Source organism: Microtus oregoni, unplaced genomic scaffold, assembly GCF_018167655.1.
Source record: "Microtus oregoni isolate MIOR12 unplaced genomic scaffold, Mior012 000030F_ref0000283, whole genome shotgun sequence".
NCBI classification, from domain to species: Eukaryota; Metazoa; Chordata; class Mammalia; order Rodentia; family Cricetidae; genus Microtus; species Microtus oregoni.
This window is the reverse complement of record NW_024543089.1, coordinates 23,357,837-23,382,520: the sequence shown is the minus strand read 5'-3', so window position 1 is coordinate 23,382,520 and position 24,684 is coordinate 23,357,837. Positions and strand designations below refer to the sequence as shown.

The window sequence follows — 24,684 nt, the reverse complement described above, 5'->3', positions numbered from 1 at the left end:
GATTCAATCTTGTGTAGCGCAGGGTGGCCTTGCATACTGGGATTAAAAATATGTGCCCTGGCCTGTAGTGGCTTAGCTCTGCACTCTGATCTTCAGGCAAATTTTATTTATTAAAAAACAAATAAAATATCACTATATCTACCTTTTCACACACATATTTAAAAATACATATGACAGTAGTGTCTTCTCCAGGAAGAGTGTGTATGCAGGCTTGCTTGAAGCTTCTATTAATGCACTGTGGTTTCCTGAATTTGGGATTCCTCTTTTGCAATGTATCCTATTGCCTGAGCAGATGTTACAGTTTGATATCTTAGAAGCCTCATTTCTTGTGTCTTTTCTTCAAGAGATAACTAAAAAATCTGTGTCCTTTTCAAATGCTGTACTATAGAGAAGTAAAATGAAAATGGCAACATCATCTCCACCCTACTTAACGAGCTAAAGTTTGATTCCTTAATATTAAGCCTTTCATTCCCATCCTTCCAGTGGGACAAATGATAACATTACCACTAGCTTTTCTACAAGATTTTTAAGTGTTTATAATTGAATAATATTAGGTCTTTGAGAATTATGTACAATATATCTTGATAATAATTACCCCTCTTCCCCGACACTATCTAGATCCATTCTGGCTTCACTACCCACCAAACTTTCTTTCTTCTTTTTGTTTTGTAAACCTATTAAGTCCAATTTGTGCTATCCATATGTTCTTAGATGAAGGGACTTCAATTGCAGCAGCAATGACCTACCAGGGGCCATACCCTTAAAGAAAGCTGGCACTTCCTCTCCAAATGCTTATGTGTTTATCGCCTTTATTTTCTAGTATGAAGACCTCATTAAACCATCACAATGGCCATGCCATTTTGATCCTTTCCTTCTGATCATCCTGTCAGTTTTTAATGGCATGTAAAGGATAGCAATATGCATGGAATTTGGTACCTCACATCGTATCAGATAAAGAAACTAAAATAACCTTACTTTCCCAAGATTTAAGCTCCAGAGAGGACAATTCCTCTGGGCCTTCATTTTACCTAGTGAGAATTAGAAGTCACCAGGATGGGGCTTGCTGTATTCGCCCATGCCATCCTCTCTCCATTTCATCTCACCTTGTTGCTTCTCCTCTACTGAGGCCTTCCAGGCTTCAAACAGGCCTCGCCCCCGCTCCCCCAGGGCAAAGCTGCAGCTGAAAGCTGGAGAATAAACCCACCAAGCTCCCAGTTTCGAAATGTAAAAGAACAATAAAGAAGGCTACTTGAAGAGCAGGTTTTCTTTGCCATTTCTTTCTTTTTTTCCACCTTAAAGAGATAAGAATTCTCTGGGGCCTGAAGATCTGTATCTCCTATGAGGGATTTGGACCAGAAGTAGAGCCTTGATGCTCAAGAGAGTTAGGAAATAGTTTCCTCCTGGGCTTCCCCTTGGAACAGTCAGCTTCTTGGAGGTGAACAGAAGCATTAAAAACTCTCTCTCTCTCTCTCTCTCTGAAACAGGGTTTCTCTGCTTAACAGCCCTAGCTGTCCTGGAACTAGCTCTTGTAGACCAGGCTGGCCTAGAACTTACAGAGATCCGCCTACATCTGCCTCCCAAGTGCTGCCATTAATGATTTGTGCCACCACCGCCCAGCAGAAGCTCTTTCTAAAACCGATAGGAGCCTCTGTACCCTGGATCCTGAGTGCTAGCAACCTACGAAAGACCTGTGAGCAAGGAAAACCTACAATGTCTTGGTTAACACTATATCTTTAAGTTTACCCAAGTAAACTGAGAGAATTTTGAGTTGGCTGAAGTAATTTGCTAAAATTACTTTTCATGTCTTCAGGAAGTATAGACTTTAAAATAGAGAATATATAAATATTATTCTGACAACTGATTATTTGCCATTGATATAAAAGATATTAATTTAAATATCTAGATTTAAGTTACCATCTTATTTGGCCTTATGGTAGTTTATCAAGTGGCATGAGCAAAAACTTTAGATTAAATGATTTGATACTGCGTTATGATTCTAAATATAAATAAGGGACATTGCAGTACAGTGATTCTCAAATTTTATTGTGCATAAGAAACACCTAGAAAACTTTGATGCACATTTGCCAAATTTTGTCTGAGATTACCTACTTTTTTAATGATTAATTGATTTTTATTTTATACGAATTGTTTTTCCTGCATGTGTGTCATGTACGTCTATGTGAGGGTGTCACAGCCCTTGGAGCTTGAGTTACAGACAATTGTGAGCTGCCATTTGGTGTTAGGAAATGATCCAGGTCCTCTGGATGAATAGTCAGTGTGCTTAACCACTGAGCCATCAGTCCCAAGATTATCTCCTTCTAACATATAGGACAACAATCCTGGAGCACCACAGACCAAACTTTGAGCAGCTTTGCTTTAGTTAATTATCAGTTTCTGCATAGTTATGGACCTTGAAGTAACAATTAATATTTAATAGCACATCTCACATTGCCCAAGAATAGCTTCCCCATTTCTTGCCTCCCATCTGTTCCCACTAGGTTTCTCATATTCTCAACCTATCTGCAGTGTTATGACCCGATTATCAATATCTGAAATTACTTTTAGGTTTTTGAAAATGCATTGGTTATTATCCACACAGAACATGGTGTGCTTCCAGGAAAAAAAAATATAAACAAGCAGTTCAGTCTTTAAGAATTTATAAAACTTTAATTCCGTGGAGCTGCCATCAACATGTCATTATTTCAGTTATCCATTTTTAAGAAAAAAAATTTATATTTGAATACTCTATGTAAAAGAACTAGGCAAATGTTGAAGTAGGAGAAGTATTGTACTTTACTACTTATCTGTAAGCAAAATGAGTAATTACTGTGTATCTCTTTGGAATTTCAAGAGGTTATATTGCAGGGTATTGCCTTGTCCCACTGGTAAAGTCCCTTGACCGCTAGAGTATCCAACACCACTGCGGACTTTAGAGTTGATTTTGTCTGCTGAAAAGAATAGACAAAGTTATAGATAAGAACTTGTGGGTTCTTGTACCCTAGGAAATGATCTGGATCAGCCTCAATTACACAGCAGTTTTTCTTTCCTTCCTTAGAAGAAATGTGCATATAGGATAGGAGATATGATTGAAAACAGATTTCCTGCGTGGATAATGGTGAACAAATCATTTCCTGAGTGGATAATGGTGAAAAATTATACAGTGCCTCTATTTTCTAATCTGTATAATGGAGATAATTATTGCTTTCATTTAATGAGATACTGTGGAAATGAGTTAACAAAGCACATTAAGACTTACCTGAATTATTGTAGGTACTTTAAGGGTTAATTATGATTCATTTTAAGCATCATTATTAAGGCTTTTGCTTTGTTTCCTTGTCTTGCTCATATTAATGTGACAGTCAGATAATCAAATGCATTTGCCCTTTATTGTGGCACCAGCATGAACTTGAGTTTGCCATTACCAAGATGCTACCCTCTGAATGATGAACTACTATGATTCATGTATACTTCCTACAATTCTAGTAAACGTTCTTTCTTTATGTTGTGAACTGCATTTTATTAAAGAGGTTACTGTCGTAACTGCCTAAGGAATAGCAAAATTCAGAATAATTACCCCAAGTATCCAAATGCAGACATTATTCTGGAGAAAAAAAAAGTATTTATCTAAGATCCTATAAAATTTCCTTACCAGAGACTAAAACTATTCTGAATCTAATTCATGTAAAGTTAACATAGAAATTGCTTGAAATCCATGCTATTATTTGGCCGAAAGACTGAGGCAAGAGCATCATACAACCATTTATGGATTAACAATTCCACAGATTAGACATCATAGTAAATTCAAATGAAACTTGGCAGGTTTACAATCTTCACCTACGTGTAGTGCCATGCGAGTCACTAACAAAGTATCTAACTCTATTTTTTTCCCCATGGAATTTTCCTTTTCATAAGGGAGGCAGTTATCATAATTTAAACGATCAGAGCAACATAAAGAACAATAACATTAATTTAATATAATTAAGCATTTAAATGTAAGGTGCAGGCAAAAGAGCCTATGATGACAAAGAGGAAGTCTGTTTTCCAAGGTTAAAATTCTCTGCTACAGAAAGTGCAACTTTAAATGGGCTACTGGAAGTAGGCAGGGTTCTGAACATCTGCCAAGTATTCAAAGGCATCACAACAGTGGTGTTAAAGTCTCCTTTCTGTGTCCTATCTTTATACTGAGGATGAAGAGAGTGGCTGGGGTGAAATTAGAATCTGAAGATGCATACACACTTCCTCTTATAAAACACAAGAAAATCTGGAAATTGCTAGGAATGTTATTTCCATAAAAGTTATTGATTTTCAGAGTCAATTTAGAAAGTTTTCTCTAAATACAAAGTTTGTTTTGTGCTTACTTAACCTTTTTTTAAAAGATTATGATTTTTCTTTCTGTTCTAGCCTGACATCTTCTGTGCAAAGTCAGAGTGCAGCTCCCAGTGTCACCTTGTCCAACAGCCTGGTAAGAATCTTTGTCGATAGTTTTTCTCTCTTCTGAATGACAGCAGCATAGACCTTTGGCTTCATTTATTCTAAAATATTTAAATCGAATTATAAAACTAATGTATTAAAAATGAGAAATAAATTCAAACCAGATCCCTCTGGCTGCTGCGATTTATTAGTTCAATTGGTCTTTGTCTGTGGTTAGTTAGCCTGGTGAGTTAGAACATAGTGTTAATGATGCCAAGATCAAGGGTTTAATCCCCCCTGGCCTACTTAGCCCTGTTCCATTCCACAAGCAGAACCAGGCTCATACCCGCCCAGGCTTCATGTGAATACATCTACTTATCAGAGACAGCATGAAGAATGTCACTGAATTAGCCTAGATTTGTCATTACTACTAAAGGAACAAGCAACAATCTCAAGGTGGGCATGGAACTAAAGATTTGTTACATAGTGAAGAAGTGATTGTTTAGACTAATCTTTGTTCACATGTAAGTTTTGACAGCATATGAAAAAGGATGATACCTAAATAGCCATTAGATAGATTTGCTATTTTAAATGTTTTTAATTGTGAAACTATGTAATCAGGTTAGTCCACATGGCCAATCTCTTACTCTTTGCTTGCCTTCTCATACACAGGCTTAGTTGTAGCTGATATTCATTCATCTCAGACACTATTTTCCATCTTGGACTCTTCTATTTCTAAATATCTGCAAAGCATATCAGAAAAAAGGGCTGTGGAATCATTCAACTCTAATAAAATTTCCATATATATATATATATATATATATCAGAGATGATAAATTGTGTTTTATGAAGCTGCTTCAGTAATAAACAGAGGTACAACAGAAGGATGGGCATAAGCTTTGGATGAACACCCAAATGTGTCAGTGGCAGTGTGCAGTGTTGGTAATTGCATGCTTCTGCTGGGCCAAGCAGAAACACTTAAAGATTAACTTCTCAGTTAACAAGTAAATCAATAAGGATTAAAAGTACCTTTCTTAATTATTGAGGATTAATTAATGAGGAAATTCAACTTTCGCATTGGACTTCAAGTAAGAACTGCTACCTGTGTTGTACGTTTTTTAGCATTTCATGAGGAGTCAGCAAGAAAAAGGAATTTCAGTGTGTTAAAGTCATCAGGCAAAACACACCAGCCCAACTCAGAATACAAATAGAATCTTTTCAGAAAGGCTTGTCTCAGAAACGCTAGCATAAATGTTCTAAAATGTTACAGGCTGAAATATTAAACTTTACGAGGAGGAAGAGACCAGAATAATGCAGAGCACAGCAGGTGGGCCATACTGATTCTGACGTCTTCTAAACACTGGAATGTCATTCAAATCGCTGGTCTGTGTGGTTGACTTATGGATTTTCAACATTTCAGAACATTTTAAAAGCCTTGAAAATTACCTTTAAAATAGCTTTTAGGTGTTCTAGGATAGATCTTAGTTTAGACTTTTGTGTATTCCAGAAATTTCTAAGATAGACTTGTGAACAGGAAAATACCCTGATATTTTAATGTTCAATCTTAATTAGAGTTTACTCTATTAGTTTTGGTAACACTGCACATTAATCCACACTGAGGCTTTCATAATATTACTGCGACCACTAAGTTATAAGAGGGTATTGGAAATGACAAGTAGTACTGTATTTTATAGCATTAAAATTTATAGATTTACAACCATCAAAGATCGAAATAAAGGACCTGAATTTCCCTTTAGTTCTCTTACATTGTCCTTTGATCTTAAAAATCTGGTGTGATTTTGTAATTTGCATATTTAATTAGCACATGGTTTCCTAACAAGAATAAATGCTTCAACTAGTCATCAACTCAACAGGACATTCTTTTCAATACTAGCTGTTTTATGATGTGCTGTACTTGTGGGAATATAGTAAATGCATATTCAGTTTGTTTGTAGAACGTAAGGAAAGTTTCAATGTTAATTTAAAACAAATGCAGAATAAGAATCCAAAATAAAATAGTAATATGCAAAAGAAATTAAAATAGTAATTTAGAATATGTGTGCCTTCACTTGTTTTAGCTATTAATTTGTGAAACCATCTAAAATGCATCCTCACAAGTCATTGACCAGGAGAAATATTCTGGACATGAAGAGCATTTTGTAAGTGATATGAGTGGAACAGTGGTTGTAAGATGACTGAAATCTCATAAGAATGTAGCGTAAGATGAGAAAGGATGAAACATTAAGGAATCCAATATGCAAAGTTTAAAAGCACTGAATAACAGAAAACTGAGGAAGACTAGCTAACATGTAAGAAAACAGAGTAAGATAGCAAACTGTCATGGGAAGAGAAACTGAAGGATAGGTTACTGTTTGATACCAGTATTCAGGAACTTAGATGGGGTTCAAACAGTGAACTCTGTGTTTTTCAATGTGTCAACTACACATTTGGTAGTGAGATGTTATACAAGAGTAAATGGAAATAGAGAAAGAGAAAACTGAACTTTAAGGATATGAGAACAGTGAAGACAGAGGCAATCCTTGAAAAAGAACAAAAAATCAATGGAGAATTGTCTTAGTTGCTGAACATTAAACACTTAATGCATGTGCTATGAAAGACAATGGACTAAATAGTCTTATTGCTTTGCATACAAATTTTTATTTTTCTGTTACTACGATTTCACCACTCTTAGACTTCCCCTTACTAATCCTTTTCTTATTGTGCCTATCCATGGCCATTTCTTTAAGCATCTCCTGCCCCATGAGATTATTATATTATTCTTCCATTGCTGCTATAACCAATTACTATGAACATAGTAACATCAAATAATGTATACTTTATTTTTTATTTCAGAGGTTAGAAGTCCAGAGTTTCTGTTTACCATTGGTGTCAGAATGTTTTCATTCTTTCTGGAGCTTTGAGGGGAGTCTATTTCTTTGCCTTTTCAGATTCTGCAGAATGCTTATAATCTTTGGTTCTTGAGTCCATTCTGCCTTCAAAGTCAGTAACTGCATATATTTTCCCTCAGTTTTCATGAATATGATATTAACTCCCATGCCCTGCCTCCCTCTTTTGAGACCCCTGGTAATTATATGGGTTCTACACAGATGGTCAGGGTTATCTTATTTTAGGACCTACTCATTAGCAAGCTAATTTTCCTACAATCTTGGCTGCCCTTTGCTGTATAAAATAACATACTCTAGTTAGGCATGGCATTAGGAACCCTGGAGACCAAGGCAAGAGGAGCTCATGTTTCAAACCAATGTGAGGTATCAAACAAGGCAGGGCTGGTTGTCATTACTAAGACAAAATGTCCCCCTACTCTTTATGCTAATTTATCCCAAAAGATATTGGGGAAATCCATGACAGCTTGCCTCTCCTCCTAAAATTTATTTGGGGATATGTCTTAATAAGATTCAGCTAAAAAAATTTTAGAAATTTAATAAAGCTTAAAAGTGTATGGACCTCAAATAAGAAAATTTGGAAACATTTATAGTCATTTATCTTAATGAGCACTGCAGTGCCTGGGATATGAAAGGGCTGGGGAGATTCAGATAGCTGGGATGGGATGCTTCATCAAAACTCAAAGAGAAGCCTGGGTAATGATGTCCACAGAAGGTGAGAAAACAGAAAAATAAACTAGTAATATGATTAGCTAGAAGTCTATACGATCACACTCTATCCTGTGCTTTTTATCTAATTATGACAGCTGTATATAATAGTGATGAAAATCTGTGCCCCAGTGATCAGGCTGAATTCTTTTTTCTGAATATCTCGGTAAACTACCTGCCTTTGGCCTAAGCATATCAGAAGCCTGATTTAGATGTATTTATCCCTTCATGCGTTTGCATGAATTAACATGTCTGAATGTGTGTGGTCACCTGTAATGTCCACAGCCATACAAATCATGAATGTTTTATTTATTCAGGCACTTCAGTGTACAACGGTGGAAAGCAAATGACACAAGCACTCAGAGTTCTCGGCCTCTTTCAGTGTCAGTTCTGCTCCTAGCCCCTAGAAGACCTGCATCAGATCACAGGCTTTTTTATCTATGAAAGAAATTGCTATAAACCAATGACACTTTGAATTTCTTAACCGGAGTCACCCCATTCATTCATTCATTCATTCATTCATTTTTTTACTAACAAGCCAGTGAAGACTACCATTTTGTTCAGCTTATTTCTATTTCTTACTTCCTGATCCATTTTTCGTCTAGATTCTAATTCTGGACATAATTTACTTTTTTACTAATTTTCTCTGCTATCACTAGAAAATAGAAATAAAATATCACCAAAGAGTTATTTCCTTGTATGAATATTTGGCAAACACATCCAGCAATGGCCTTTTTTAGTACCAAAAAGTATTCTTTCCCGTGGTGAATATTTATAGCACAGTCTTGAGTCCGTGTTCTGTTGCTGTGAAGAGACACCATGACCATGGCAACTCTTAAAAAAGAAAGTATTTAATTGGGAGCTTATGGTTTCTGAGGTTTAGTCCATTATCCTCAAAGTGGGGAGCATGGAAGCATGAAGGCAGGCATGGTGCTGGAGCAGTAGCTGAGAGCTACATTCGGATCTGCAGGCAAATAGAGCTACTGGACCCAGCATGGACTTTATATCTCAAAGCCCAATCCCAGTGACTTACTTTCCCCCAAAAGTACACATCTCTTAATCCTAATTTTTCAAATAATTCCCCTCCCCGCTGACTAAACATTCAAGCCACCACACATACTAAAGCACACAGAAGGCATAGCAGTTTGAAATATATTCTGGTTTTATATTATTAGAAAACACACATGCTGAACACCTTTAAATTTTCATTTTGGGGTAAATGAGTCAATCGGTTTCAGTAGCTGCCCTGTAGAAGAAACAGATATTTAGCATATCACTTTGCAAAAACTAATTAACTGAGGTACACTATGGCATTGAAGTAGAAGTTGGAGCTGTTCAGATTGATGGCATGATGTCTGACCTTGAGGGGAAGATGCTCTTGAGTGTAAGCTTCTTTCTCTACTTCAGTCATTTGGTCCTCTGGTCTTAAAATTTCTCACATTGTAAGGACTTTCTCTTATTTTTCACATAAGAGAAAACATGGACAATCTGAAACCATGCTCCACATCATAATCTTCACTGATCCCAGGTGCCCTCTGATCTCTCTTTAATTTATAAATTATTCTGAAGTTTCTTTTTCTGTCTTAAATACCTTATACAGTAGATGCTTATTAAGCCAACCATTGCATTTTTTGGGGATCCATGTGTTCTTGCACTGAAGCAGCTGTGGCTGCGATGGGAGATGGTAAAACTGTTCAGCATTGACTATTTTAAGATACGAATCCTTTGAGAACTAGGAAGAGTTAGCAAGTGTGGAAGATGGGGGTGGATGGCTGTTGATAGCAGAAGAGAAATGATAGTAGGAGACACCAAGCTCCTTTTTCACCCCTCGCCCACTTTAAGGTTATAACACAACTGCATTTCCCCTCTCCTTCCATATCTCCCATATGCCCTTCCCAGTCTCTTTCAAATTCATGGCCTCTTCTTTCCACTAATTGCTATTTCATGCGCATACACACACACACACACACACACACACACACACACACACTTACTTTACTAAACCAGCATAATCCCTAGCAACAAACTATAAAATTTTGTCCTTATAGACACAGTTAAGTACAGTCTTTATCCCTCATCATGGAAATCGGTAGTAAGAGACCACTAGTTCACTTCCCCTTGCCAGAAATAATCAGACAAAAACTATATTATTTGAAATACTATTTGGCCAATAGATTAAGCATATTGTTAGCTAGCTCTTACATCTAGAATTAACCCATTTCCATTATTTTATATTTTACGACAAGGCTCATGGCCTATCTGGAAAATTCCAGCTGGCAGCTCGCATCTTTCACCTTTGGGGGCTCCATGGCAGTTCCTTGACTCCACCTACTCTCTCTCTCTCTCTCTCTCTCTCTCTCTCTCTCTCTCTCTCTTTCTATGAGAGAGAGAGAGAATATATATATATATATATATATATATATATATATATATATATTCTGTTAAGCCATTGGCTGAAAGCAGCTTCTTTATTCATTAACCAATAAAAGCAATACAGAAGGACTTCCCACACCAGAAACAAGTTCAGAAAATCACAACCAATCTAAATGCAGAGTTTTAGAGCCATGTTCTTTCTTAAAATAAGGGTTTCACCCATTCAGAGATCTGTTTGAATGCAGAGAGGGTGGCAAAAGTAGGAGTCAGAGGTGGAGGTTACAGAATTGGGACTATGGAATGTGAGACACTACTTTTGAAACTATGAGAAAGTTTCAGGCCTCCATTGGATCATCTTTGGAATGTGGGTCCTGAAGACTAGGTCTGAAGATGTCTGACTATGGGTCTGGGAAAACAGTAACGAAGTTCATCTGAGAGTCTGAATGAGAGGGTCTAAATGAACTAAGGATTACAGCAACAGAGATAAGCAGGAGAGCAAGAACATTAGAAGGAATGTAAAATTTAGAATGTACTAAAGTTAGAGCCCATGGGGAAGCACTTTGAGAAGACAAATGTTTGGAGCTTCAATGGTACTCCAAGTACAACTGGGAGGCATGAGTTTCGCTCTTTATGGTAGACACGAAAGAGATGTTCAAATTGGGATATGGGTAGATGGATGCTCTTTTTTTTTGTGGTTTTTTGAGACAGGGTTTCTCTGTGGCTTTGGAGCCTGTCCTGGAACTAGCTCTGTAGACCAAGCTGGTCTCGAACTCACAGAGATCTGCCTGTCTCTGCCTCCCGAGTGCTGGGATTAAAGGCGTGCCCGGCTAGATGGATGCTCTTATGGCTCTGTACTATGTGAAGCTTCTTGGACAGAAGCAATGAGTGGGGATCACAGGAAAAAGGGTCTAACTAAGGCATATCAAGTTGGGACAAAGGAGTTATGAACATATAAAGCAAGTTCTTCTGTTATTCCTTGATAGGCATAGTCTCCTACCGGAAAGAACACAGTGTGGAGTCTAAACTACATAGCCTCTCAATAATTGTACTTTAAAATTCTGTTAATAAAATAATGAGTGGATGAAGAAAACCTGTTTTGGGATAGTAAAAGTACCAAACACAATCATAGTTTGGGTGAGTGTGTGTGTGGTACAGCTGTGTGTACACAAATAATTGCACGTGCCACCTCTTTAGGTAACTGTACGAGACACAGAGATACAGAGGTACAGAGACACAGAGACACAGAGACACAGAGGTACAGAGGTACAGAGGTACAGAGGTACAGAGATACAGAGATACAGAGACACAGAGACACAGAGGTACAGAGGTACAGAGGTACAGAGGTACAGAGGTACAGAGGTACAGAGGTACAGAGGTACAGAGATGATACAGAGATACAGAGATACAGAGGTACAGAGGTACAGAGATACAGAGATACAGAGGTACAGAGGTACAGAGGTACAGAGGTACAGAGGTACAGAGATACAGAGGTACAGAGGTACAGAGGTACAGAGATACAGAGATACAGAGGTACAGAGGTACAGAGGTACAGAGGTACAGAGATACAGAGGTACAGAGGTACAGAGGTACAGAGGTACAGAGATACAGAGGTACAGAGGTACAGAGGTACAGAGATACAGAGGTACAGAGATACAGAGATACAGAGGTACAGAGATACAGAGGTACAGAGGTACAGAGGTACAGAGATACAGAGACACAGAGGTACAGAGGTACAGAGATACAGAGGTACAGAGATACAGAGACACAGAGGTACAGAGGTACAGAGATACAGAGGTACAGAGATACAGAGGTACAGAGGTACAGAGTTACAGAGATACAGAGATACAGAGGTACAGAGGTACAGAGGTACACAGATACAGAGGTACAGAGGTACAGAGGTGGTGGTGGCGGGGTATAATGGCTTCAGAGTGTAGGTTTGGTGTCTCTCTCTCTCTCTCTCTCTGTGTGGGTATGTTTTACTTGATGACAACATTAATGCATTTGACACCCAATGGGACAGTTCCTTTTAAAAAAGACTATGCCTTTTGGTCTCTCTTACAAAATTTTCCGTTTGCTAGAGAGGGAAAGATTGAGTTAGATTTTATGATTATACTGGAGTATAATATTATTCTGAAAAATGGAGTTTTTATTCCATTTTTGCAAGGTTTAATCCATTTGCACACAAACACCTTTAAATCGCAGTCAAATAAGTCACCAGTTATTCTTTTGCTGCCTGCAAGGCAGGCGGTAAATGCCAGAAAAGGACACACATCCTGTCAGGACGACAAGCCACCAAGATATGCCTTTCAAGTGAAGATGAGGCAAGGGAATTACGCTTTGTTGGCTTGTGGGCACTCGAGGCAATGCTAACTTTCACTTCGGTTTTGTTTTTGTTTTTGTTTTTTTTTTTAACGTAGGAACCAATTCTGTATTTTAACCCTGGTCTGCTTTATAACTCTCATTACCCTTGACCTTTCTTTGATCTTGTCCAATCAGAGTCGGACTTGATGCTCCGTGAAAAAGTTCCTAGGACTTGGGCAACCCTGGCCCAGCCAGGTGACCGAGACTGGGTGGGGACCCGCAGAGTTTTGTGGGCGCGGAGCCTCTCGCATACCAATCTCCTCCCACCATCATCGCTCGCCGGGAGGCGGAGAGGGCAGCAAACTTCGCTCCAATCCGCTGCTGCCCTCCCCAGGGTCCCCCTGCTGGGCGACTCGCCCGCTGTGGACTGGAGTTGGTGTAACTTTGCTGATAAACTGCTCGGGAGAGTTGGGGAGGGAAGCTCCCCGCCTCCCCACATTCCGGCTCTCCTTCCCCCGCCTCCCGGTCCTCGCCCAGCCACCCGCGGTGGTGATAGGACGAGCCCCGGGCGTGCATTGTGTGTATGCAAAGCTTCGCCGGGCTCCCGGGGCAGCTCGAGCCGTGGCTCGGCTGCTGCTGCGGCTGTGGCTGGCGCTGCGGTACTTGCTGCTGCCACTGGTGCCGCCGCCAGAGACAGAGTCCAACGCTGTCATGCTCCTGCCGCGGGGCGGGCGGCAGCGTGGTCGCGTCGCTATATAAGCGCAAGTGGAGGGGGCACCCGGAGGGGCTGAAAATGAAGGTGCCCGCGCATGGGCCGCCGCTGATTGCCAACCCCTCCCGAGCTCGCTCCCGGCGTGGAGCCCGAGGCCGCCGAGGACCCGCCTTCACAGCAGTAGCAGCAGGAGCAGCGGCGCGGACAGCAACTGCGGCGGCGGTGGCGGTGGCGCCCCTCGCGCCGGCGCGTAGAACCGCGGCGACTCCGGGGCCGCCGCTGGCCCCGCTGCCATGAGTTGTGCGGAGGTGATGTATCACCCCCAGCCGTATGGAGCGCCCCAGTATCTGCCCAACCCCGTGGCAGCTGCAACCTGCCCCACAGCCTGCTATCATCCGGCGCCCCAACCTGGCCAGCAGGTGAGTCACCGGCCGGGCAGCCTCCCGGGGGCGGGGACGAGGGGCACCCGGTATCGGTGTGGGGCTTTAGCCCTGTCCCGCCGGGACCCGAGGCTCGGAGGATGCTCTGGGACCTGCGCGGAGCCACAGAAAGAAAAAAAGATAGAAGGGCAGACCTGCGGGTGGCAGGGCCAGGATGCCTGGAGGGGCATTACCTGGCCGGGGGCTTCTTTGAGCTGTGTCACCTGGACTCAGAGGCTGTCGCTCCTAGCTGATCTGGTCCTTAGGACTCAGTTCTTTGAAACTCACCAAAGGCATCTGTTTTAGGACTGCGTGAGTAAACTTTTAACCCGACTACTTTGTTTTCTGGGAAAAGGGGAAGTGTACTGCTAAGGTAGCAGAAGTTACCTGAACAGTGAGCTCATGAAATTTTCTTTCTGAGACTTGTAGGGTGGATCTCTGGTCTGATAGAAGACACACTGAGTGTTTCTAGAATTTATCCGTCGCGTTTCTCACCGGGACTGTGATTTAGATGACGTGGTTGCCCAAAAGGCTCTTCATTCATTCCCCAACAAAGCACGGGGCTTGTTGGTGTCCGTCAGCGGACCGGACCTGTGTTTCTCGGTCCAGAGGTAGCTTTGAGAATCCGCATTCCAGGGCTTCACCCAGAGAGGACATTTAAACTATCAGTAAAAAGGACCTGGCATCTAAGAGATGATAAGAAAGAGTAGACACTGGAAAACGTGACACCAGGGAACCTTGAGTGGTATTCTTCGGCCACATAGCAAGCACACCAAAATTTAGTTAGCGCTACCCTAAGAACAGTAAACCGTGTGTGTGTGTGTGTGTGTGTGTGTGTGTGTGTGTGTGTGTGTGGCCAGGTACTGTACTGAAACAGAGGCCTTCCTGGACTACAGGGATTAGAGTAGGCTAATTTCATTCAGACTTAAAAATAAGCTAGATATAGTTAGAAAAATAAGGATTTACAGAATTTATTGACTTGTTTTCATTTCTTAGGGACTGTTTGTTTTATTCTGGCCTTCAGGGTTTGGCCCATGGAGGAATCTGACCTTTGAATTCCTAGTTTTCCTTTGCCTCTGTCCCTTTTCTACATGTACAGGGCTACTTGTTGAGAAAGAGACTATTACTCTATGTTTAAAATGTAGTGGCTGTCAAATTCAGCTAACTCGGAAAGGGCACAAATTCGGGACTTACCGCTAAACAGTCCATCTTAATGAAGACCAACAGGAGACATGCAAGAAGAGCCCACTTTCTTGCTAATATTAATTAATTAATTTATTTAACATTTGACAACTTTACCAGTTCAAAACAAAATGATCTTTGATGGGAGAGATGGACAAGCATTTTTTTATTATTATTTTGTGGTCACGGGTGACAAATGAAAACATTGGGGCTGCTCACATTTCCTTTGACATAAACAAAATAGTGCTATTGTAGATTCAAGGGAGGCCAAGAGACTTTGGGTATTACTAACAGCCATTGCTCCATCGTTGAGGCAGTAGAGGCCTTCAATTATCAGTTGGAATGTGGATGAGCAACAGACCGAGATGTTTTTAAATATTCAGGAAGATAACTTTCTCTTCTGAAAAAGTCAGGAATAGTAGAAGCTGTGAATAAGGTTGCCTCTGATGAAATGATAAAATAAATTCCACTAAAATAGGAGTCTATAGTAGAGGTCAGCATTGTAATACACTTTCCGGGGGAAAAAAAAATCAAAGGCTGTTTTAGACAAACTGAAAGCTAGTTTTCCCTGAGAACCAGCTCCAAGCACCTTGTCTTATTTTGTGATAGCCTTAAGTTTCAACCCCAAATTCCATCTTTTTGGTAAAACTATCAACAAGTTGACAAATGAATTAAAAATAAAACACCAGAAGAGTCTAAACTGTCTGCGTTAAGAAGTCACACAATGCCCGGCTTCTGCTATAGTCTGAACTTCTCTTTTAAGTAGACGTTTGCTGAGTTTACTGGAAGGGTTTAGTTGAGAGGTGTATAGGGGAACATTCATAATTCTTTGGCTATTTGGCTTATTTGATGTTTAAATTTTTCTCCAGCAAACAAACTACTTGACTCTTATTGGCTAATGGACCAGAGAGAGCCGACAGTGTCGCTACTGTTCTTTCACTGTCAGAGTTTATTTTGATGACCTATATTTTCTATTGGAAGAAAGAATAAGTCAGGAAATTCTTATCAGCCTGACAACATTTTTAGACTATGCAGTGCGTGGGTGAAGTGGGACTAATATTGACTTGGCTCTAATGCAGTCATCTGAGAATACATATTTTGGTTGTTTTTGCATTCCATAAGGTTTTATCATGATTATCCATGAAGGTTGTTTTCTCCGTACTTGGGATTTGACCCCTAATAGCATCTTGCTTGGGAGACAAAAATGAGGACTACAACGCTTACTGCATTAAAACAAAACAAAACAAAAACAAAAACAAAAACAAACAATGCTTGATTCATTGAGGAGGAAAAAAGAAACAGGAAAAAATGACAGTGTAATCTATAAAACATAATGGTCATTCATGAAATAAGTGTTGGGAATGAGGATGTTGATATTTTATGCTACTTGGGTACCGAATTGCCTTTATGTATCCCTTAGTTGCTCTCTCTTTTCAAAACTGGGTATCTAAAGTTCTTGTATGTTGGTTTTTACTCCTTTCTGGAAGGAAAGGGAATCAAATGTAGAGTCTCATCTGTGCTGTGCAAGCAGTAGACCACTAAACTACACACACCCTACCTCATTAGTGTATCAAAATAGTTCGCTGTGATTGATCTTGAGCTCGGTAGATTTCCCCTTTCTGAAAACTCCTTTTATAAGTGAAAGAAATTTATTTTCAATCCATATGAATTACCATCTTTCCCTCTAAATCGGAAAGCTTTAAGTTTAGGTTTTTTGATTGAATCCATTGTAGGTGTAGGTAGGTAGGAGTTGAGGGTTTTAAAAGCCTAATAATCTGCATATATCTGCTGCCCTACAGTGTCTTACTCCAGTTAAACCAATCCAGCCCATCTGCAGATGTCTGAGGATTAAATTTATGATCCTTGGGATTAATTCCTAGAAACTGTGTGCTGGACTTGAGTCTTCCAGTGAACTTTACAGAGCCGGAACTTTGTGAGCGATTCTGAGCAGCCTAGCCCCAGCCTAAGCATCTCTCCATAGCCTCCAGACAGCCCTCCTCCATATCTCCCTGGGAGAAGCCTTGACTCAGACTAAGCACATGCTCGCAGGCTGATGACACTGCAAAACGTGAGCAGAAAGGAATGTGCTTGTATTCTAGCAGTGACAGTAGGAAACAGAACAAAGTTTCGAAATACGTGTCAGGAAAACTCAAGGGCAACGATCTGAAATCATAGATTCCCTTCATACTCAGTGGACTTCTCATCTTAAAGGCAGACAGTCTGTTGCCTAAATCCTCTCCCATATTAAGAATGCTAAATCAGGCTACCCTTAAAGTCTGGCTTTCAGAAGAAATGACAAACACAGAGACCAGTAGATGAATTTCCACCTTTATATAGATTTTTTTTTAAATGGTCATTTTCAGCTTCCTGTAAGTTAGAACACGTTTACTCTCTTTTCTTCAAGGATAGCAGCTGGGTAAAAATGCTCATAGGACATCTCTGTAAAAAAAGAAAACAGTTCCTTTGGGAGCCAAAACTGCAGTAATGTTTGAAAGGAGGTTTTCAAACTCATTGTCTGTCTTCTGCCACCTTGGTTAAGTTACAAAATAACTCTGAGATTCTGTTTCTCACATGGAAAAAATCCTAGAGGGTGGGAGCATATTGTAAATGGGAAAATTCAGGCCCTTAGGGTTGGAATTCCAAGCTAAAATTTCCATGCTCGTTGGTAACAGAGTCAGGACCAGTAGATCTCATTTCCTAGAGTAACATCCTCCTATCATGTCATGAAATTTCCCATGCATTTTCCCTCTTATTACACAACAGGTTAATTTTTTTGTCTTTAGTGCCCCAATCAACTTTTTTGATAAAGAAGATGAATATGCAGTGGATTCTTTGGCCTTGGAGCTTGATATCCTTTCCCAGTCCTTGGTAGTGTACTTTTTAAAGTTCAGAAATGTCAAAGCCTTTTTGCAAACCATTGTATTTTGCTAATGAGTTTTCCTCTCCATGTTACATACTTTTTAAAGAAATTGTGTACCCACTTAACAAAGGAATGTTGGTTTATTTAAAATAAAACGCAACCAGTGGCATTAACTATCATGTTAATGTGCCTCCGTTTTATTGGCAATCAAACATAGCAATAGATTCATTCAGAGGTAAGAATTCAATTTTAACCTAAATAGCTTCATTTCACAGTCAAATTATTTAAGGCTTAGGATTTTTTTTTTGTAACTGTAAGCAAGGACTTAAGTATATTTGTAAGTATTTATACATGACTTCTTTGAAAAAGAGCAGCCTCTATAATTCCATGATACACAAATTAACTTGACAGCAAAGCCTTAAAAGCTTAAGTTGTCTGGAGTTTCATGTTCCTAGTAATTTCTCAGCAAAAAGAAGTCAGAGAGAGAGAAATAATTAAGCTTTAAAGTAACCAAAGTATTGACGGAGCAAAATGATTCAGAATGGAGATTACAGAGACACCGGAGAAGGTGGGATGGAAAGCCACAAAGTTGCACACACTGAGGATGTATTCACCTAGAAGTCAACTACTAGGTATTGCTAGAAATCTAATAAAAACATATTTGCCCAATACGCAAGAAGCACCACTTCTCCCCGAGTTTGGTAGATTCTCCACAAAGCTTGAAGTGGTGCGGGAAGGATTCACATCAAAAGAAATGGTGTTCAGAGAGGGAGCCATGCTCCTTTGCTTCACATCTCTTTCCAGTGCTGCAGGTGAGACACTAAACTAACCCTGTCGGACCATCTGTGCAAAGAGAATTTACCAAGAGACAAAAGCAATTATGCACGTGATGCCTCAGGCAGGTCCTGAAGTAAAATTGTCAGGTAGAGGACTGTCATTCCAAACTGTGTTGCCCAGCTGAATCTCATCCCCATAGGGCCTGTTTCTAATGAGTTTTTTGATTTTTAAATCCCAGAATGCATACAACCAGAAATAGAGTTAATAAAAAAAAAAGAGTATTGTCTCTAGAAGACGATTCTTAGTATTGTCATTTCAAAAACTAGAACTCTGTAGTAGATGATATCCAGCGAAGGCAGTCATCTGGGACATGACTGTGTTCTGAATTTTTCAAAGCACACCTCTTTAAACAGCTGGTTTTGTGCTTTGGCGACTCATTTAGGCAGACCCAAAAAGTGCCTTGAACTACTAGACCCACCCAGCTGTTGGTAGATAAACTCATAATGCCTTATTTGTGGATAGTTCAGTGCATTCTAGATCTATGCCAGTAATTTACCAGTATAGTCTGAATAGGGGAAACTCAACGATTTTCCACCCGTTTCCCAAAAGTAACAGAAAGAGACGATGACCCAAACTCAACAGGTGTCTTTCTTCTTCCATCTATATCATTTTTTTTTTTGTGTGTGTGTGTATGTGTGTGAATTCCAGATCACTTTTCCTTGAGAGTTGGAGGAGGGCTACAAAGATGTATTCTTTTCTTGTTTATGTGACTATAGATAAAAGAAGCACCATTGCTAATTCCTGGGAACTGAGCTAGGTGACAGCTGGAAATAAATGAGGTTTACATGGTTTGTAGATTTTGTGTTTTGGCTAGTATCCTGTGAAATCAGAAGAGGTAGCCAATATAGAAAAAAAAAACAAGTAAAGATTCAACATGCTGCTGATTAGAATATACATTCTAATTATATACACATATGTTTATTATGAGACCTATAGACTAATCAAGTCAGAATTCCCCATCTTCATAGTGGCAGCTAAGGTTCCTCAGGTTCGATTACTTGCTCAGACTTCTGGAATTACTGTTGGTCATGTCATCTTTGTCCTTTTGGTTTCTAGCATTGTTTTGCTAAGTGAACCTCCATAGAAAGCTGAAAACAATTCATAGCTAGCTTAATGTTGCTACTTTGCTTGTCTTATTTTCAAATTGTAGAATACTAGATACTTGCAAAAATAGTACAGTTTACCACAGGGATAAACTACAGTGACTGTTTCTATTGCTTTGCTAGCAAGGCTTTTCCAACTATGTGATCAGATTCAGCTCTGGCACCAACATAGCAAAGTGTTTGCAAAGTTACTGACACAATGTAAGAATGAATGAATGAACGAATGAATGACAATAATTGTAATAGAGATTATATCCTAAGCCTAGTTAAAAGTTTGCACAAATATAGCCAAAATTTTAAATCGGAAACTTCCTTCATTCAAACTAGTTGCTTTGAGAAAGAACACATTCCCTAATGATGTGATCACAGTTTAAAATATTTTGGGAATGCAAATTTTGAAATTGCTTCTAAGCCTGTGGCACATTTTTTTGAACATCGTAAAAACTAGAAAATTTTCATTTTTAGAGTGGGTAGGTTAGATTTTTGATAATGGCTAGATTTATTTGGGGCTTTGGAGTCCAACTTCTATCAGGTTGAATAATAATATTTTTGGATTGTTCTTTCCTGCTCTGAAGAAAATAATTGAAAAAGAAAATAAGCAAACACAACAAACACAGAATCGTGAAGTATGTCTGACAGTTCCTTATTGGCTGACTCTGTTCATATTTCCAAAATAGGATTTCCAGAAAAATTGGAAACAAGTGTAGCATAAATCTATCCTAAGAGATGATCTATTTAAAAAATAGACATTAACTGTCATCTAGAAAAAATATATATTAAAGTCATTGTATTATTTAGTAACTATATCTCTGATATATTTTCATTTTTCAGTTAAAATTATTTTTCCTTTCTGGTATCAGGAATGAAACTTAGGGTATCCTGAATCCTAGGCAGATGCTCTAGTTACATCTCTAGCTTACTGATGTTTTTAATTCTAGTTTCTTAATGTTGCAAAAGAAAAAAAAAAACCCCAAAACTGTAGGCTATTGTTGTCAACTTTGGCTTCTATTTGTTTTATCAGTCAGAATAACTATCTTATAGAAACACTGGCATGATTTCTCAGAACATGCTGTATAGACAGAGAGAAATTGATTCTGACTCCATGATCTTTACTAGTCAGGCGATTCTAGCTGTGGAAAGAAGTTTTTGCATTTGTAAATTGTGAGTAATCTGGGAAATATCTGCACATCGAGAAACTAAGTAAAACAAAAGCTAGATGGGGCATGAGATAGCTTAGCACCTAAAGGTACCTACATTGTCACTTTATGGCACACATTCATGAGAATACATACACATACAAACAAACACATACATGCACACACTTAGACACACAAATGAATAAATCTTGCTTGAAAATTTTGATAGAGATAGAGAAGTTCTGTGGCATATTTTCTTTAAACCAATCAAGCCACATTTTCCCCGATGTTTCAACAAATCTCTGAGATATATTTAAAGATCTGTCTTAGAAGTAAATTTGTAAAAATGATAAAAGATCAGTGGGTTAGTCTTATGAAGTTAATGCTTTGGAAATAGACGAGTGTTTCTTTCTATAGATTCTAATCTTCTTTCTTTTAAAACACAAAACACTCACTTAAAGGACATAGTCAATAGAATTGTATTTCCAACCCCTTTTCTAAATATCCAGTGATTTCAGCGATTCATTAAAATAGTTTTGTTTCCTTAGGAAGAAACTTTCCACACAGGCACAATAAGCACTTGGCATTTTGTGGCTTAAGCCTTGGGGACTTAGTGGTATTTGGCTCCTGACCTGGAAGTCTTTCTCCTGTCAGACAAAATCCTTCCCCTGCACATTCCTGTTGAAGTTTGTTTCTGTGTGCCTGATGGCAGGCTCTGAGGTGATCACTCGGGTTTACACTGCCTAAGCCAACTTTCCTTCCCTTTTCTACCCTTCTTCTTTGTAAGTGGACATCAACTCTGGCTTCTAACTCCTTCATTGTTTCACCAAACTGGAATCTTATTACCTGGGGAAAGTGGCGTCTACTGTGTGATGGCACTGAAACACTTGTGTATTACCTATACCAACTTGTAGTGTGCGTGTGTTATACAAATGTGCATGTGTATGTATGTTAGCATGACTGTTGATATCCATGTGTGTAAGTGGGTGTTTGCATATATGTGCAAGTGAATGTGGAGGCCAGATGTTGAATTTGCATGTCTTCCTCCATTTTCCCCTCACCTAAATGGTGAGGTAGGAGCTATTGCATGAACCAGGGCTCATGTATTTGGTGTCTGGTAGCCCTAGGCCAGCCAGCTTGCTCCATAATCTTCTGTTACTGCCTCCCTGGTGCTGGGATTATAGGCGGGTTACTAAGCCTATCCATCTTTTACATGGGTACTGGGAATCTGAATGCAGCTCTTCAGGCTTGCTTGGCAAATGTTTACTCACCGAACCATCTCTCTAGCCACAACTCATAACAATTCTTCACAGTCTTGTAAGAAAAGTACAGATACTTAATAGATATTTGGATATATTCTAGGAACTGACTGCATTTTGAAAAATATACAAACTGGGTGACATTTTGATCTTGATTCTGCATATCTATGTTCTGACCCTTTGAGATTTCATCTCAACCTTAAGATTTATTTATACGTCCCCCCCCAAAAAAAAACATGTATCACTAGGAGAAATGGCATACAAGAATAAAGACTAAGTGCAAATCGGATATAGGTAATGTGCATGTGAGGGCTATGTTTTAAGAAAAGGAATAAGGAATTGGTGTCAGAAAGTGGTTGGTGTTCAAGTCGGAGAGGCTGGGTGCTGTGACGGTAGATATAAGCTGCATAATGTTTTAGTGATGTGTTTCTGTTCCCTTCCTGCTGTCTCTTTTATTAAAGCACTTATGCACACTCAAGCTTGGTAGTTTTGTTAACCATCAGACCATTTGGACATTTTGAAACTTTTGCTTTAACCAGGGATATCTTGAGGCTAAATATATGATGAAAATGTCTGAGTAGTTTCTCTGCAGAGTATGAAAATTTGAGCAAAATATGGAGAGGAAGTCCAAGTAGAATAATAAACATTTGTGTGCCCTGTTGTTGCTAGACTGTAAGCTCACTTTTGAGTGAGCTACAAGTATCCACAGTGTCAAAAGGGGATATTTTGTCATGCATGGTTATATAAGTAGAGACATGTTGTTTATGTATGAAATATAAAAATGGAGAGAATGGATTAATGAATGTACCAATAAAAGAATGGTTTTGACAAATTAGACCATTGAAGGTTCTTTTGACATAAGACTTAGTTTATTTCTTACTGCATGGCCTATGGATAAGTACTGGATTTTAAATATTAATTTATTTGTAGTTAGCCATTCCCTAGCTGGTAGAAAAAGCTCCCCTGAATTATGCAGCATTTACAGAGTTCTGCAACCTTAGATTGAAAAGCTATAGTTTAAATCCAGCTGCTAGCAGTTGATCTGGACATGCTTTCTGATTACTATCACTTACCACAAAGCATTGTTTTGTTTATGTCATTTCATAGTTTTCCAATATTTTGCTTGAATTTAATTTAATTCATTTAAGAGGTGATTGCTGGTAAACTAGCAGTGAAGCAATTCCTTTCCTTTACTTGGATGGTTAACATAATTAAAAAAAAAAAGACATGGGAGAGGTGTGTGCAAAGCACACACTCACAAACTGAGACTGTGAAGTACACTGACAGGAGAAGTTGGTGAGCTCCGTGGAGGACAGTGAAATCTCTGAGCTGAGAAGCTGCTCTGTGCATCAGTTTTCATTTCCTTTCAAAGTGGTCTTCCAAACAAGCCAGCCTAGCCAGGACAGAGTTAGGCGTAGCTACCACCATGAAGGTTTTCAGTAAATGTGCATACCTCCAGAAAATAGCACTGTGATTTGATCGGATAAATCATAGCATTTGCTTAATTTTATAATAAAATGTGAAACTAGAAGTCATTTAACTAAATTTCTGCATTTGCATAACCTATCGTAATGTTTTACTTTTGAAGTCATATTTGAACAAACCAGATTATAAGGAATATAACCAGACAGCATTACAGCTACTTATTCATTAATAAGACATATGTATTCACATGGAATAAATTATCTACTCATAGGAAAAGACAAACCACACTGATGTGAATTTTAAATCAAAATGCTACGTATATCTGTAATTAGTATTTCCCAAATAATGATTAGCCCCTCATTATATACCCATTTCAGAAACCACCTGGAACAAGAGCAATATATTTGTTGTTAGAAGAAAATGATTGAATAATTGAAGATGCACTTACTATTGGTGGTTATTGGTTTCCAAACTAGTGATTACATGAGAAACATAAAATCTGTTACATGTTACCAACACATGCAAAACTACTGAGGGTTCTGGGATTATCTGCTTTGGCTATTCATGCTCATTTTGCCAATATGCATAAATTCCCCAGAAATAAGAAGAATGATAGGATAAGGTATTGACTTTTGCCATAGGCTGTGCATATGAAATGTTTATGTGGCCACCAGGAGTGTGTACTTAGGCATCGTTTACAGTGAAGTTGTTGGTAATTGTTAGATCATCCACGTGCAGTGAAAATGTTAGGAAAGAATGACAGGCAGGTGTGAGAAGAATAACAACTATCTACCAAATTTCCATTTAGAAGAACAATATTGATCATAACTACTTGGGGACCTTTTTGCTATAGTAGATATTGTTTCCCTCCCTACAAATATGGTTGTCACGTATATCTACCGCTGCTTACTTTATTATGCGTTGTCTTTGTCAATTATATAATTTATGACTGTTGGCAGCTTACTTAACTTCTCTGTTCCTTACTTTCTTTAAGATGCACATAGCAACACTAACCATGTAATAGGAATGTAAAAATCAACTCAGGTCATATATGTG

General features: G+C 38.9%; 1 protein-coding gene across 2 annotated transcripts in view; it reads left to right on the top strand.

The window, feature by feature from the left end:
- Positions 1-13,349: 13,349 nt before the first annotated feature.
- The window catches only part of Vgll3 (vestigial like family member 3), a 42,895-nt gene continuing 31,560 nt past the window's right edge, over positions 13,350-24,684 (top strand). For both annotated transcript variants that reach the window (XM_041678620.1, XM_041678619.1), the window contains exon 1: positions 13,350-13,826. In XM_041678620.1, the coding sequence (XP_041534554.1) occupies positions 13,701-13,826 (126 nt within the window). In that variant the 5' untranslated portion in view covers positions 13,350-13,700. The remainder of the gene's footprint in view (positions 13,827-24,684) is intronic.